This window comes from Haliaeetus leucocephalus, unplaced genomic scaffold (genome assembly GCF_000737465.1).
Source record: "Haliaeetus leucocephalus isolate CR32 unplaced genomic scaffold, Haliaeetus_leucocephalus-4.0 Scaffold702, whole genome shotgun sequence".
NCBI lineage: Eukaryota > Metazoa > Chordata > Aves > Accipitriformes > Accipitridae > Haliaeetus > Haliaeetus leucocephalus.
The window spans coordinates 3,436,472-3,451,101 of NW_010973138.1; the positions used below are offsets into that span (position 1 = coordinate 3,436,472).

The following is a 14,630-nucleotide window of genomic DNA, read 5'->3' on the forward strand; positions in this document are numbered from 1 at the left end:
CAGATAAAAAATAAAGCTTTCTTACAAAGTACATTTTCCCAGTGATTTTTTCTTTTTTTTCCTTTTTTTTTTTTTTTGCAGTAAAAATAGCTGCTACATAAATCCCTCCTGATCTTTGAAAAGGAGTCACAGTTATTTCCAAAAATAGAATTCATATTTTAATCATACAGGATAAACTGCAGGAAGAAGACACAAGTCAACTGAAAAAATAAGGCTTGTATATAAATTTTTTTTAAAAGGACATGCATAAAAGTTGAAAAACATATGCCATTTATAAAGGAAAAAAAAGGTAATTTTATCCATATTAATATTTTCATTTTCAGTTACAGAAGAAACCACAAACAGGCCTTTTATGTCCCAGAATATAACATTAGTATCTTGTAAAAATGCCAAAATGCACAAAGAATTGCCAGCTTCAGTCTTGGCCAAATACTGAGCCAGCCTTCCCTCCCCACCCCCCCTTCATATCATAGGCATACCATATGCATGCATACTGAGCACTTATGTTGTCTCTCAGGCCAATTAAATATTTGCAGAAGGTTGTATATCCTAGACAAACATGAAAAAAAAACCATTTGATAAGTTTACATTCATCCTATTTCAAACACATACATACAATTAGTTTAATTTACACTATACAGTATCTGTTAAATAGCAACATTACAGAGTTTCAAAAAGAATCACAGAATATATACAATCTGAATATTGAAATGGTATGATTTTCCTTCCCTTCTTTAAAGGGTCTTTTATTTTTTGTTAACAGCTGCTACATCTGGTTTTGGACACAGAGTGTTTATGTACCTATGCAGCACATTTCTGGAGTAGTAATAATAATAATAAAATGTGCTTTAGAACAAAACTAATATCAATTCTCCTTACTGCTCATTTAAAATAAATTAGTTTGGGGTTGGGGTTTTTTTGGTTGTGGGTTTTTTTTGGTTGTGGGTTTTTTTTGTTTGTTTGTTTTAAATAAATTGCATGATGCAAGATGTAAGCAAGGACGATGGTATTTTAAAATATCTGAGCAATAGTTCTGCTGCATCACTCGTTTCTCATCCAACCTTTGGTTTTAAAGCCAACCCATTATTAAATGGCAGTGTAAGTAGCCAAAACTCTTTACGTGGCAGTACAAGTAGTCGAAATGCTTAACCTGAGAGCATTTCCATGTCTTCGTGACAGAGCTGGGGTCTGCTGACTTCCACGCCGCTCAAGTGCCTGACATGGCAACACCCGAAGCCACTGATGAAATAAGGCCACTTCCTTCCAGCTCTCCCTGGTTACAAAATCACTTAAGGTCCTTATTTCCCAACAGTTGCACCCATCCAAACAGCCAGAAGAACTGACTGCAGATGGTTCCCAGACACAGTCCCAACACGTGTTCTTCACCCCTGCAGCACGGTGGCGTCAGGCTCAGTCCTCCGTGTCAGGCTGCACCCCCAGCATCGCATGCAGCTCCTCCGCCGTGTACCCCAGCAGGTTCTGCAGGTCGCACACGAAGCGATACACGTAGCGTTTCCCTGAAGTCTTGTGGATGATGTTCTTGTCATAATAGTAGCGTAGGCCTCGGCTGAGCTTCTCATAGTTCATTTTTGGCTTGTTTTTCCTCCTTCCCCACCTCCGTGCCACCTGTCAGTCCAAAAAGAAAGCAAAATGCAAAATGTTTATTCAAGTCATGTTCTTCTACTCGGTGGCTGATAAAATGCTCTGACTGAGAAAAGGTTTCAATAGCTGTGTTTATTTGCTCTGGATGTCCCAAACTCAGATAAGAGAGGAGTTGGTGACTGACCCCTCAGCTGAACATGCTCTGAGACAATTATTGGCAGCAGCTTCAGGAGAAAGGGATAGCAAGTATCAGTGAAAAGAATACCTATTTGTAATGGATGGGCCAAAGTGTGTTTATGGAGATCAAGTTTATTTGAAATACAGTCTCCTCTCTCAAGAAAACACCATTTAAGCATTAATTTTCTACTGAGCAGCATGGGACTGCTCTTTAAATCGAAGTTGAATTATATGAAGTTCCTTGGAGTTAATGATTCCCGCCGTTTTTTTTTAATAAAGGCTTCAGTGGACTTTCTATGACATCTCTTAATGCAATAATTTTCCTACTGATAACAGTATCAGAAAATGAATGAAAATGCATTCTAGTTATTTTTAATGACTAAAGCTGTAAGTTCCCAAAATGTTTTAAAACCCAGCACTACCGTATTTGCTGTGTATCTAGAAGAATGGTGATATGCAGAGTGTATTTTCCCCATGCCTGCGTGCAATCCCAGGCATTGTTGATTCAACTACATCCAGCAAGCTAATCTACAGTATTAGCTGTCAAAAGAACTAAATCTGTATGCTACCTTTAAGTTTCAAGCTATACAATGTGTTCCCCTAACTACAAGCAGATGCTGATATCCCTGGGTGGGAGGAGAGGGGGGAACATCCCACAGCAATCCTGACTATACAATAAAGAATTTGCAGATGAAGAGATTTCAGCAAGTGTCTGATCATGTAAATGCTTTATATTCAAGACTAGGCCCACAGATGGCAGATCAGACCCTGAATCTTTTTGATCATCACAATTAGCCACATACCTCATCTGGGTCAGCAAGTTTAAATTCCCATCCATCTCCTGTCCAACTAATGAATGACTGACAGGACTTGTCAGTCAGTAACTCCAGAAGGAATTGCCATAGCTGTATAGGTCCACTGCCTGTGGAGAGAGACAGGGCGGGGAAAAACCACAATTAGTACTTCTGCAAGCTCTTACCACAACCAGTGTATGTGACCATACTCATATCACAGGATAGATCTTGCAATTACCCCGATTTACCTTTTTTTTTTTTTAATATCAAATAACCTAAGGTTTTTCTCTATAACACAAATCTGCTCCTGAACACATTAAAATTAAAACAAGTCAGCTTTTTCATGGAAGCACAGGATTTGACAAAATCTATGTCCTTCCCCTTTTGATATGGATCCCTCAGCCCTCACTCCCACCTCCCATCAGCTGCATTTCAAGTTCCAGGGCTTGTCCTGCAGTCCCTGGCTTGGCCATTGTTCTAGAGGAAAAACCAATTTCAGCAAGGAGTACAAGAACAAGGTCTTAACCGGCAAGCCAACATCAGCAGAAACTCCTGAGTGTGAGGGATTTTGTCCAAGTTTCCCTCTTTTTCAAACAGATCAAAAAGTGCACTTGATTTTTACGTGTTCTGACATATCTGCTGTTCTTGCTTTAGAGGGACAATCCTATAAGGCTTTCTTTAGTAACATTTAAAACTGAAACTCTGCACAAGTAGTGGTCTCTGACTAACTTGTAAGGCATACTTTACAAGTATACAATTTTATCACCATCCTACACGTTTATAGAGAATATTGATGTTGCATAAGAAGAGGAGTGACCATTTTGCTTCACTACTTACCAGTAAAGCCAGCTAGAATTGCTGCTGGTATAACTGGTTTCCCTTGCTCTACAGGATCGCTTCGTTCTTGAATATAGTCTTTGAAAGACATTGTAGGTTTGCTCAGACACAAGGACTGGCTGCAGTCATCTTCAAAACTCTCATAGGATGGCACACGCTGTAAATCCACTAATGATGACTGGCTGTTCCAGGACTGTAGCATCGAATCTGAGCTTTCGTAACTTTCTGCACCACTGTCACTAGATTCGTGTTCTCTAAGCTTACCTTTATAAAACAAAAAAATAAAAAAAGAGAAAAGTGTTGTTTATTTTCCTCCCCCTCAGTCTAGCTTGTATATATAAATTATGCAATGGAGGAAAAGACATACAAAATATGGCCTTGGACCCATGGTTATTATGCAGATGATGACTCACCAGAATTATCTATCAGCAAGTTCAGATTGCTTCTTGGGAAATCTTGATTTACTGCACAGTAGTTCACACCAACAGCATCTGCTTGGGTTTTAGGGAACAATGAAAACTCTGGTTCTGGATTGAGGAGATTTGGTCCTGTGGAAGTCTGACAGATATCAGTCAGAAGACTGGGTTTGGGATAACTGAGGGCTTTAGGGTATCCAGGCATTTGCATACCATAGGAGTTCTGATCTACATTAACAGCTGAAGAAAGAAATAAAAGAATTCATTAGATGATTTTCCCTGCAGACCCTTAAACAGACTAATACACCTCCAGCGCCTCACTACAGTTGTGCCACCAAGAAGTAATTTTCCCATGAAAATCCAGCTAAGGGTGATAGATGCTACAGACCTACTAGAAAGGCTACCGAAATCAGTGAGAAGATCCCCATCTAATGGGCTTTAAATCAGATCCTGTAAATCTCCCTCTATAACATGCCGACCACAAATATGTCTATTGTTTGTTCTTCAAGGAAACTACAGGGCTACAGAAAAAGCTGGAGAAGCTTAAGTGGTTTTGAGTAAGGCCCTCATCATTAAGTGGTGTAATACGGTTGAGCTGGAGATTGACTGTGGGAGAATGAAATACACCACCAGTCAATCAAACAGAGGGAGGTAGCACTGCATCCCACACACTTTCAAAAGCTCTATTACACTTCCACAGTCTTCAAAAAGGCCTAAACATAACTCTTGCTGCTCCCCAGTGATGCTAGTTTTTGACTCTGTTTGCTAGAGGTGGGATTGGTCACTCTGCTCCACAGATGTAAGCTTTGGCATACCAAGAGGAAATATGACTTTCTCAAAGCCTTTGCTCTTCAAAAGATTTCCAATATTAATTAGATGACAATTAAACAATACTTGGAAAGAAGACTGTAGCAATTGAAGTCAAGTGTTCTCCTCAAGCACAGTAGTTATTCTGGTGGTTTTGTTTTTAAACTGGGATCTGTGACACACTTAGAATAAACTGAGAGATATAAAATGTCAAGTTTCTTAAAATACTTACTTAAGGAATTATTATTGACCCAGTGAGGAACTGAGGTGAGATGAGAGTTCTCCACATATTGATCTTGTGTTTTCTCTTGGCTGTCTGGGGAGAGGAGGGGGGAAAAAAAAAAAAAAAAAAAAAAAAAGGGGGAAATTTAGTTTTATACTTTTAAAGATCTGACCTGTATGCCATGAAAAGCTTCTGACTCTCTTCAGTATTTTGGGGTCATCATTCACATAAGTTTTACTAACGCACTGCATTGCATTCTCTCTCTTGAATAAACCCACACCAAAAAACCTAACCAACTTCCAATAGGCTTGAAAACCATCATACCAACTGAATTTTAACATAAAACTTAGAAACAACAATAATTGCAGTGCGGTTTAAGGTCCAAGTCTTTAATGTAATGTCTTTAGTGGATTTACTGAATGCTACACTCCAAACCCAATGGAACTCACAGGGCACTGCATGTCGGGTTTTAGCAATACCATCAGTGCTCACCTAAGACACCTCTAGGTGACTTAGACTTCTTTACATTCATTCATTGAATTACCTCAAAACACTACATTAAAGGAAAAAAACTTGTAATAATAAGTGAACAAATTTTGTCCAACTCTTGGTTAATTTTTTTTTTTTAGATGGGGTATTACAGTAGCTTTATCCTAATCTCATTTATTTCAATGATTATTCCAAATAAAGCCTGACTGCAACAGATACTCAGTCTGAACATGGAATGATTTCTGCAGATACGGCATCTGTGCTTTGCACACCAAGTATGTATTAATGGTTCTGATAATGCTTTTATTAATGAAGTTTTAAAGTTCATTTTGAGTTTTCATATGTAATAAAAGCCCTTCATAGTGAAACAAGGGTTGAAAGAGTCCCGTTTCTGGTGGGACAGCTCTTTCTGGCTTTGTAACTACCTTTTATCATCTGTTCCAGGTGTTCCCACAGAATATCACCCACATAGTCAGGTGCCAGTTCCAGGAAACGCTCTTTGCCCAGGTTGCACAAGTCTTGGCCACTCATAAGAAACTGATGGAAGTTCACATTTGCCAGGCTAAACTCATTAGTAGCCCATGAAAGCCACTGGCAAACTTGCTGTTCAGTCCACAGCCAGGGATCTGCAAGACAAAAAGTATCCACCATTTAGAGATAAATCCTGACCTTTGTCAAATAACCTTCATTAGAAGGCAACAGATGAAAAAATTTGTTTACCCAAGTTACTTTGTTCTGATTGAATTCAGAATGAATGTATTCTTGAATTAAAAAAAAAAAAACCAAACAAAAAAACCCCAGTCCTCTATTTTCCTTCTGCATTCACTTGTAATCAGAGATGTCCTCAGCTTACTTGATTCTCTCTTACGCTGCCAAACCATGAGCTCTCCATGCACCCATTTTTAATACCAGCAAGTCTGGTCTTTCCAAGCCAAGCTGTGCCAGATTCACATAGGATCCATTCTTGTATTTCCTACTGACATCATTCTTTCTCTTTTGTAAGAGCCGCTATTCAGCCTCCTCCTTAGCATTAAAAAAAAAAAAAAAAAAAAAGCTTATAAATAGAAAACACTTACTATTTGGGATACCCAGCCGACACTGTTCCTTTGTGAAACCACTGAAAGTATCTTTCAAGGCCTGACTCATCACAGCCTTACTGCACGGGGTTAACAGAGGCAATTCACAGTTGTTCGACTCTACAAGAAAGAAAAGGGGTGGAGGGGAAAGAGAAGTTACATTAACTTTTAGGCCAGTGAAAGGAGTGACAGGTTTTTGCTGCTTTATTTGAAGAATAAGAAAAGGATGCTACAAACTAGGTATTTTAAAACCAGAAACAAACACTGTAGAACCATTTTCTGATATAATAAGTCAAAGACTTAATATATCAACACTAAAATCTCTATGCTACTGGTTTGATAAAATTGCATCACAGTAAGTTAAAGCTTTGCAGCTTTCCATGATATAGATCCTCATTTACTCTTAGTAGTTACATAAAGTGCCTTTGCTGTGGGGAAACTTAAAAAAAAAAAAGTAATAGTAAAGGAAATATGAGACTGCTTATTCCTATTTAGTCACCTATAGCTTGACCTCAAACTTCCTTATAACTCTAGACAGTCTTCATTTAGTCTGAGACCTAAAGTAACTGATAGTAGGGTTGTGAAGAGCTAACTCACACTGTTTAACACTGCTTTCCAATGGACTGTATTTCAGACCTTTCCATGCATCTCAATCACCCAAGTACATGGTGCAATAGATTATACTACCATCAGGACAAAAAAATTGTGCCTGGTAAGCTGGTACCCAGTGCCTAAATAATGCAACAAAATCCAAAGTCAGCACCGTCCTATGCCAGTATAAATTACTAATCTGCTTAACTGATTTTTAAATTTGCAAGTAGATTCCATTTCAAGGACAAATTTGGCTTCCACTCAGCCCTTCTTATTGGGCAATTTTCACCAGAAGATGCCTTATTTTACTCTGAAAGAACTTCTAAGTTGAAGAAAGCCAACCACAATTCCTAGATGTTTCAAATTAGGAAACCTTTTACTGATATTTTTTTTGTGATTGGTGTCATTAAGCTAGAGGCAATTTGAAGACAACTTAACCAGCTTGCTATGCATCCCTGAACATTTGAGAGCTTCTGAGAACTCACACACAGGTCGCATTTGAAAAGAGGCATATAACGGTGCCAGGGTATATAAAAGCGATGAACTTGGCAGTTCTTGAAGCTGTGTGGCTCTTCTCGTTCTCCTAGACTATCTACAGGCTCCACTTGACCCAGCAAGTGGAGCTCATTACCAGCCTGTGCTTAACTTCTGTTTTTACCACACCCATCCTCAGTATCTGCTAGGACTTGCTTTGCTGACCAGAGAGGGTGACTGATTAGAATCACATTAGAACAAAGGACTGGTGGTTTTCAGAGGTTTGAGGTTTTGTTGGGTTTTTTCCCCCCCCTAAGGGGAGATAAAGGCAGCATCTGGTAAAATATCTACATTTTGGACAAACTCCCTGTTTTCTCAGGGATCTTAGGCAAGGGTTTGTAGAGTACTCTTGGTAGGTACTGTCCTACATATAAAAAAGAAAAAAAAAAAGAAAAGAGGAAAGAAAAAAACAACCCCAAACTGTAAACATCCCCAACCCTGTTTTTTAAGGTATGGAGTAAACGTACTGGGATTTAACACCAGAGGGTCAAGAAAGGAGCTTGCAGAATATTTGCATTTTAATTATGGTTGAGATGTTGCAAGTTTAAATACACATAATTTTTTTAAAAAATTTTTTAAACTCTCTTTGCTCTGCTTTAATACCTATTAAGGCTTCTTCCATGGACAGTCAGTCTATTAGGCTACTGAATCCCAGTTCCCATTCCTTTTCAGTACAGAGAACAGCAACTATCCACAAAGCAACTCATATGGACAAAATCAAGCATGTACATAGAAGTCTGTCTACTACACCACTTCTTTTTAGGGAAATCCATGTTCCACTTCTAAGAGTAAAACCATGAAATGTTAGACAGACCCCACAAACTTCTGATCTGCTGACTGGACCAAGGAACAAAGTGAAGAGTTACCATAAGAAGTAGAATCAAATCCCGTTGGCACTTCTTGAAGCGTTTGATCTTCATTTAGTGACAAAAAATATCCAGCAAAGAGAGAGTTCGAGCTATCAAAGGTATCAAATGCTGGTTGACGCTGCAAAGCAACAGAATAAATAAAAACCAATGTGAGCATTTTGCTAGAGCACTGTCAACTTCATTGCTAGGAAGTGGCTGGGTTAGATTTCCTAGATTTGGAGATCATGCACAACCACTGTCTTGAATTAGCTAACTTGTGCCTTTGAAATATAAACACAATGATAGCATAGCTTCTTGTACAGGAATACGAAACAGCTAACATTCAGACCACAGTGCTAGGTGGGTGGCATGTTCTGCAGGTTACAGTAAAGCCAAGTAAGGATATTCTTAGTTTTCCTGTAATTGAGGCTCTTAACAATAGAGAATGCACGTGTGTGTGTGTATAAATAAATATATATTTATTTCCAGGTATATTTTAAAGAATTCCTTATTTCCTTAACCCTTTAAATCAACTATCCACTTGAGTACTTGATGGCAGAGGAAGGATCAGTAAATTATGGAAAAGCAACTGCCAGTGCAAGACCTACAGTCAATTCATGCAGCTTTTTTTTTTTTTTGAAAAGGAAAAGTTTAATCTGAACCACATAACTTGAAGCTATACAGCCAGCTTTAGAGGACTTGAGGAAAGATGTTACTCCTTTGCTGTGACTTTTACACTTCTGAGTTCCTGGATTTGCCAGTTACCACATTTTGCAGTCTTTCAAGTACTCAGATGCTCACTGAAACACTGCCAGTTTCATTATACAGCAAGGGATAAACAGGAATGACAAAAATATTCTAGATAAAGGTGGATTCTACTGATACATTGTCAACATTCTATTAATATTGTTATATTTTGAAAACCTAACTTCTTTCAAACTTAGCTTGTATCAATTGTGTATGCTAGAAATACTAGTACTTTTACTAGATTCCCCCAGCCACATTAGTCTTCGGGGGGCTAACAGAGGAAGAAATAACTTTAAAAACAAGTTATGCAACTTGCCCGTTAGTCACAAGGAAATCGTATCTGTAATATCTAGAGGCATGGATGGATAAAAGTTGCCACTGAGATTTTTAAAAGCACCTGAGGATAGAACATTGTTCTGGAAAGCTACAGCTTGCTCATGGCAGCTACTGCAATTCAGGGAGCTGGAGACAAAGGCAACTTGCAAGTGCTTATTTGTTTTAAGCATTCACTGGTCTGCCAGCTTATGCCAAGGTAGAGGATTTAGCCGAGGACAAGGCAAAGATTTTTCAGGGTGGTATTCATGTGTGATGCAAAAGCAACCTGAACTATGTTTCTCGAATAGCGAATGAGTATTAATATTTCCTCACATTCCCTAACTTTCCTTTTTATGTCACCACAAAGTTTCAAGTGGCTTAGAGTCTTTTTGCTCCAGGTGCCTTGTGTGCCATCCCCTTCCCCAATCTCCCCAAATTACATTAACCCTAGTAGAAACAAGGAACCATAAATTTTTAGTTGTCTTTTTATAACAAGCTGCAATGCATCCTAGTACATTATGAAAGCATACACCCCACAGAAGAAAAAGCTGGTAAAGTAAACAATATCATGCCTCGGTTAACTGGATTCAGAAATCTCCACTGAGCACTGGCCAGCAGAGACAAATTGTGTATGGTTGGTTCAGGTACCCCCCCCACCACTAGAGTCAAAGCCAACCCATGAAAAGGCTTACATCTGAATGAAACAGGTTAATAACAATTGCCAAATCTGCTAGTAAAAGATTCTTTATACATTACTAGATAAAAGCACTGACTCACCGCTAGTACCTAAAAGAAAGGGCAAGTTCTTTCAACACAATCTGGAAACTCCTGTGTTTTGTGTAAATAGCTGACCCCTATCCTGAGTCACTGGAAAAAATGCTGTGGCATGTGAACGAGTAAAATCCATACTGTGCTAGTTTCATATTTCAAAAAGGAGAAAATTAATGTTTAAGCAGGTTCTTGATTTAATAGTAGTAAAAGGGGAAAAACCCAATGTAGCATAAATTCTGCTTGCCCTATCAGTTATGCAACCATTTTATTTGGCTTTTCAACATATGCAAGAGTAATTATTAAAAAACAAAATTAAAAAAAATATGAACAGCTACAAAATAGTAGAATACAGGTCTCTATTTTGACTTAATTATATGACAACTGAATACTGAATAACTGGTTAGAACAACCACTGTGTTACAGAGCACACAGCTGTTAAGTTGGGGGATCTCTTGTGGATTTTGTTGTTGTTGTAGGGAGGAGAGAAAGCTAATAGGGGACATAAAACATCAGAGAAGTTAGCATACCAGAGTCTCACTAACTGATTCTTCAAAACATGGACATTCCTCAAAGTTAGTGAGAGCAGAAAGCATCTTCCTAACCTTTATTTGGTTTACATTAATCAGTGCTGCGTAAAAAAATGATACTGGGATTAAAAAGCAATTTGCACAAATGGGGAAGTGGGAAGCCCTTAAAGACTGAGTCTTTATAGTCTGCTTCTCATTTGTCCTTGGTTTTAAGTTCCTTTCAAAACAAGATAACAGACACAGTCTATATAAAGATAAAATGTATTTAATAACTATATTTGGTTTCTTACAGTGTATTGGACTTCCATGTAACATAGTTGCATGTAGTAAGTGAATAACCTACTTTTTTTTCATACAATGCTCTTGAATTAATCAGATCTAACCAGTCATATCAGAACAGCCCTCTGCCAGTCTCATCAAGTTAAAGATATAAAGACCAGCCCTACTGTCAATCCTCTAACCTTTATTTAGGCAAAAGTTCCACCAACTCCAACGAATTTGAGCTCAGTTCTTGTCTACCTTCTATTTTCAAATTCTTAGGATTTGGGGGATGGAGGGAGGGAGGCTCCTTGGGGGAGAAGGTTAGGGTGCAAGAGTTACATCTTCCTATTTCAGTTCTGCTTTTCACACCTCTACTGAACTTAGCGGGAATACTCTAGAAGAAGATTAGAGGTTACAAGCACCCCAGCTGCATTTAGAAGTACTCAAGAGTACTCACCTTGAGCATTCCTCTGTACATGTTAGACACAGGAGCTACTTGATCCATGTTCCTGATCCCAAAATCACTCATCTGAAAAATGAGAGGGGTCACATGAAAAATGTTGCTACCGAGGAAGCAAGCACGTTAACAGACATATCTCACTGCTTCAGCACAGACTACAGAACAGCTCTCGCAATGAGATACAGGGAAAGCTTTTCCTTCTCATTGCTTACATCCCGACCACACAGGGCACAATTCCCATCTTGCTTAAGCAGCTTTAAGTGGAAGACCTTTCCCAGGCATCACTGTTGTTAAAGTCTTATGAAATGAGCAAACAAGAGGATGGCTAGCTTCTGACACCCGACGAGAGGGCTTTTAGTACCTCACTCTGCTAGTCTGAAAAGCCTGCAGAAGTCCTTTGTCCACCAAGTACCTATCCCTTTGAGATATTTTCCAACTTTCACCCATTATCTTAAACATTCATTTTTGTGTTATTTTTGCTTATTACATTCCTGCTCACATGCCACGATTCACTTTGGACTTTGGCTTTCAAAAGAAGGAAGAGAAGTGACAGAGCGCTCACCGTGATACACCTTCACGTACTAACATTCACCCCTTTCATCCTTTTATGAATAATCATTGAAGCCAATACTCGGTATTGGCAATCTGCATCCTTTACTAGATAAAGCATTTCCAAAGCATGTTATCTTGCACATTTTGTAAACATAGGATTAGCATATCTAAAAAGCTCTAGAGGGTCTAAGTTTTAATTGAAAAGGGTTTATGCAGTATAATACCCTTTTTAAAGAGTTGATAATGGGACCAACCATCAATGTGTTCCTGCTATTGAAGGCAAAGCTATATTATGTTGCCTGTATTACCAGGAACAGGGTTGTGTGAGGCCTGTATAACTTGTTCTCCTATATATCACTTAAGAAAAAGAGCGATAAGATTCATATCTTTTTACTGACCTATGGGAGAGATCAAACATAAGTAATAACGCCAGTTTTATGGCCATTGTTCAGGTTTATTTTGATGCTGTAATTCAGGTGTTGGTGAACGATACCTTACCAGACTACACTGCGGCAAGCTGTCTCTCAACAATTTTCCTTCTCCTTTTTCACAGCATTGGGCTAAACTATCTTGCTCCACAGAAACTGTCTGAAAATGGGCATTTGTATTTAAATAGTCACACAGGACGTTATCAATATTTCCACAAAACTGTGGTCACTTATTACAAGCAAGTTCTCTTTTTAGGCATGTTAACACAAAGAGAAATCAAACCACAATCTTAAACTCAGAAAAAGATGGCAAATTAGGAATTTCACAAAATAAGCCCAGCCTGTTAAACCGACAACACATTCAAAAGCCGTCCATATAAGCAAAGAGGAAAATAAAAACATCCAACAGTCTAAGACAAGTAACGTTTTCATCCTCTTATATAGCGGGTCACTTAAAAATCCAGAGTCTTTAACCTGAAAGGCCCATTTTGACTTCACTCTTATCAGATGTATGGGACTTATCACTGAAATGAAATAAATCAACTGACTACAAAAGGAATATTCGACTTACACTTCATTAATGTTACCCAAAAGTGCAATCTACTGAACGATGGTTTTTACCTCAAATAGCATGTACAAACATTTGATCTAAATTACACATCTCATTGAGCAGCAAAGAATTTTACACAGCATGAGTCTCACTCAACAAGCATCCTAATCTTTTCGTTAAATTTGCCACAGTTTAAACAACTGTTTATCCTTGCATTCGGTTGGGCTTTTAAAAAAGTAAATGGCAATTTCTAACACCCTGTTTTGCCTTTGAAATCTGCTCTGGTGTCTAGGGTTAACCAGCTGTAAGCCTTACCAATAGGAAAGTATTTGTGCAAACATTATACATAGTTTCAGTAAGTTTAGATCTGCTCCCCAGTTAGGGCTACAAATAAGATTTCTGACACTTTCAGGTACAATCCTGGCCTCTACACGAATCCTATTAGGAACTTCCCCATTGACTAAAAGGAGTGGGATTCTCTCCTTCCTGGGTTTTTTTTTGTTTCTTTAGAAATGTTTAGGGTCCTAAAACAAAAGGTTTATACAAAGTCTTCGTTACGTGGCATTGCTCCTCAACCCAAGTCACTGTTTCTCCATGCTAGGCTGCTCGTTTTTTCTGTGGCCTTGCCTGCGCGCTACACAGCTTACGAAAAACTAGACATCGAGCTCCGGTCTAGTAACACATGAAGATCTTTAGCATGTTTTGTAACACTCCAGTTTTCTTCCTCCAACCAAATCTCTCATCTTGTTTGGAATTTCTATAGCCTTTGCTCATTGTACCTCAGCTTTCTCCCCATCCGCAGTACAAGTTTCCAGCCTGAGAGCCAAAACCCTTACAGAGGCATCGCAAGACAAGCGGAGCCGAAAAGGCAATACGGCTTTTCACGACACGAAGGGTTAAAGCTGGCTTGCTGCTGGACTTGGAAAGCTGCTGTTTAAGTTCAGAAAAGACACTAGGGCAGGCACACGGTGCGACTGGGCCTCACTTCCAACTCCTCCACTAATGCTGATGACTGCTACTTGCCAGCTATAATTGGTTTAACTGGCAGGACACCTTCTTCAACACCCCCGCATAGCTGAGTGGGTGAACCAGAACAGGGTCAACAGGATCAGGCACTTATTAACTAATACTCCTGAATTCTGATCAGCTTCTTTTCAGCAATAGCCAGGTGCTTGCCCACAGCTGGATTCAGCTGGGAATCACCCGCAAGGGGATCTAAACCATCCTAGCACGCACGACAGACCTCCACCAGCTTTTCGCTGGGGTTTTGTGTTTGGGTTTTTTTTTTGGTTTGGGGTTTGTTTGAGGTTTTTTGGGGGGAGGGAATGTCTGGTTGTTGTTTTGCTTTTAAATGGCAAATTTTTCAGGCAAAAAAAAATCCGTACCAATAGGTTAAGAGACGACCGCCTGCCTTCGGAGCGCTGATTCCCCGCGCAGCTCTCGGGCTCCCCAAGCACCGATGAGAGAGATAGCCGAGAGCCGGCATGACTTTTCACACATATGACACACTCGCCCACATAAAAGTTAGACGAGGAGATCATACAGCCCAACATTTCTGAAGTCCCTTTAAAGCACTAACCAAATCCAGAGTGCGCGCTGCCCATTAACCCCTTCCCGCCGGGCGC

General features: G+C 39.2%; 1 protein-coding gene across 1 annotated transcript; it reads right to left on the bottom strand.

The window, feature by feature from the left end:
• Positions 1–945: 945 nt before the first annotated feature.
• ETS2 (v-ets avian erythroblastosis virus E26 oncogene homolog 2) lies at positions 946–11,547 on the bottom strand. Its single transcript, XM_010580323.1, has 9 exons — positions 11,473–11,547; positions 8,413–8,533; positions 6,422–6,541; positions 5,771–5,971; positions 4,866–4,949; positions 3,824–4,066; positions 3,411–3,674; positions 2,583–2,701; positions 946–1,626 (listed from the first exon to the last, which is right to left on the bottom strand). Exons 1-9 carry the CDS (start codon positions 11,542–11,544, stop codon positions 1,411–1,413), a joined length of 1,440 nt encoding a protein of 479 aa, XP_010578625.1. The 5' UTR covers positions 11,545–11,547; the 3' UTR covers positions 946–1,410.
• Positions 11,548–14,630: the final 3,083 nt, after the last annotated feature.

Coding starts and splice junctions, on each gene's coding strand:
- ETS2 (XM_010580323.1), bottom strand. CDS start 11,544: ATGAGTGATTTTGGGATCAGGAACATGGATCAAGTAGCTCCTGTGTCT. Junction 4,067..4,865: donor GGTCAATAATAATTCCTTAA/GTAAGTATTTTA, acceptor TTCTTTCTTCAG/CTGTTAATGTAGATCAGAAC. Junction 1,627..2,582: donor AACTTGCTGACCCAGATGAG/GTATGTGGCTAA, acceptor TTGGACTGACAG/GTGGCACGGAGGTGGGGAAG.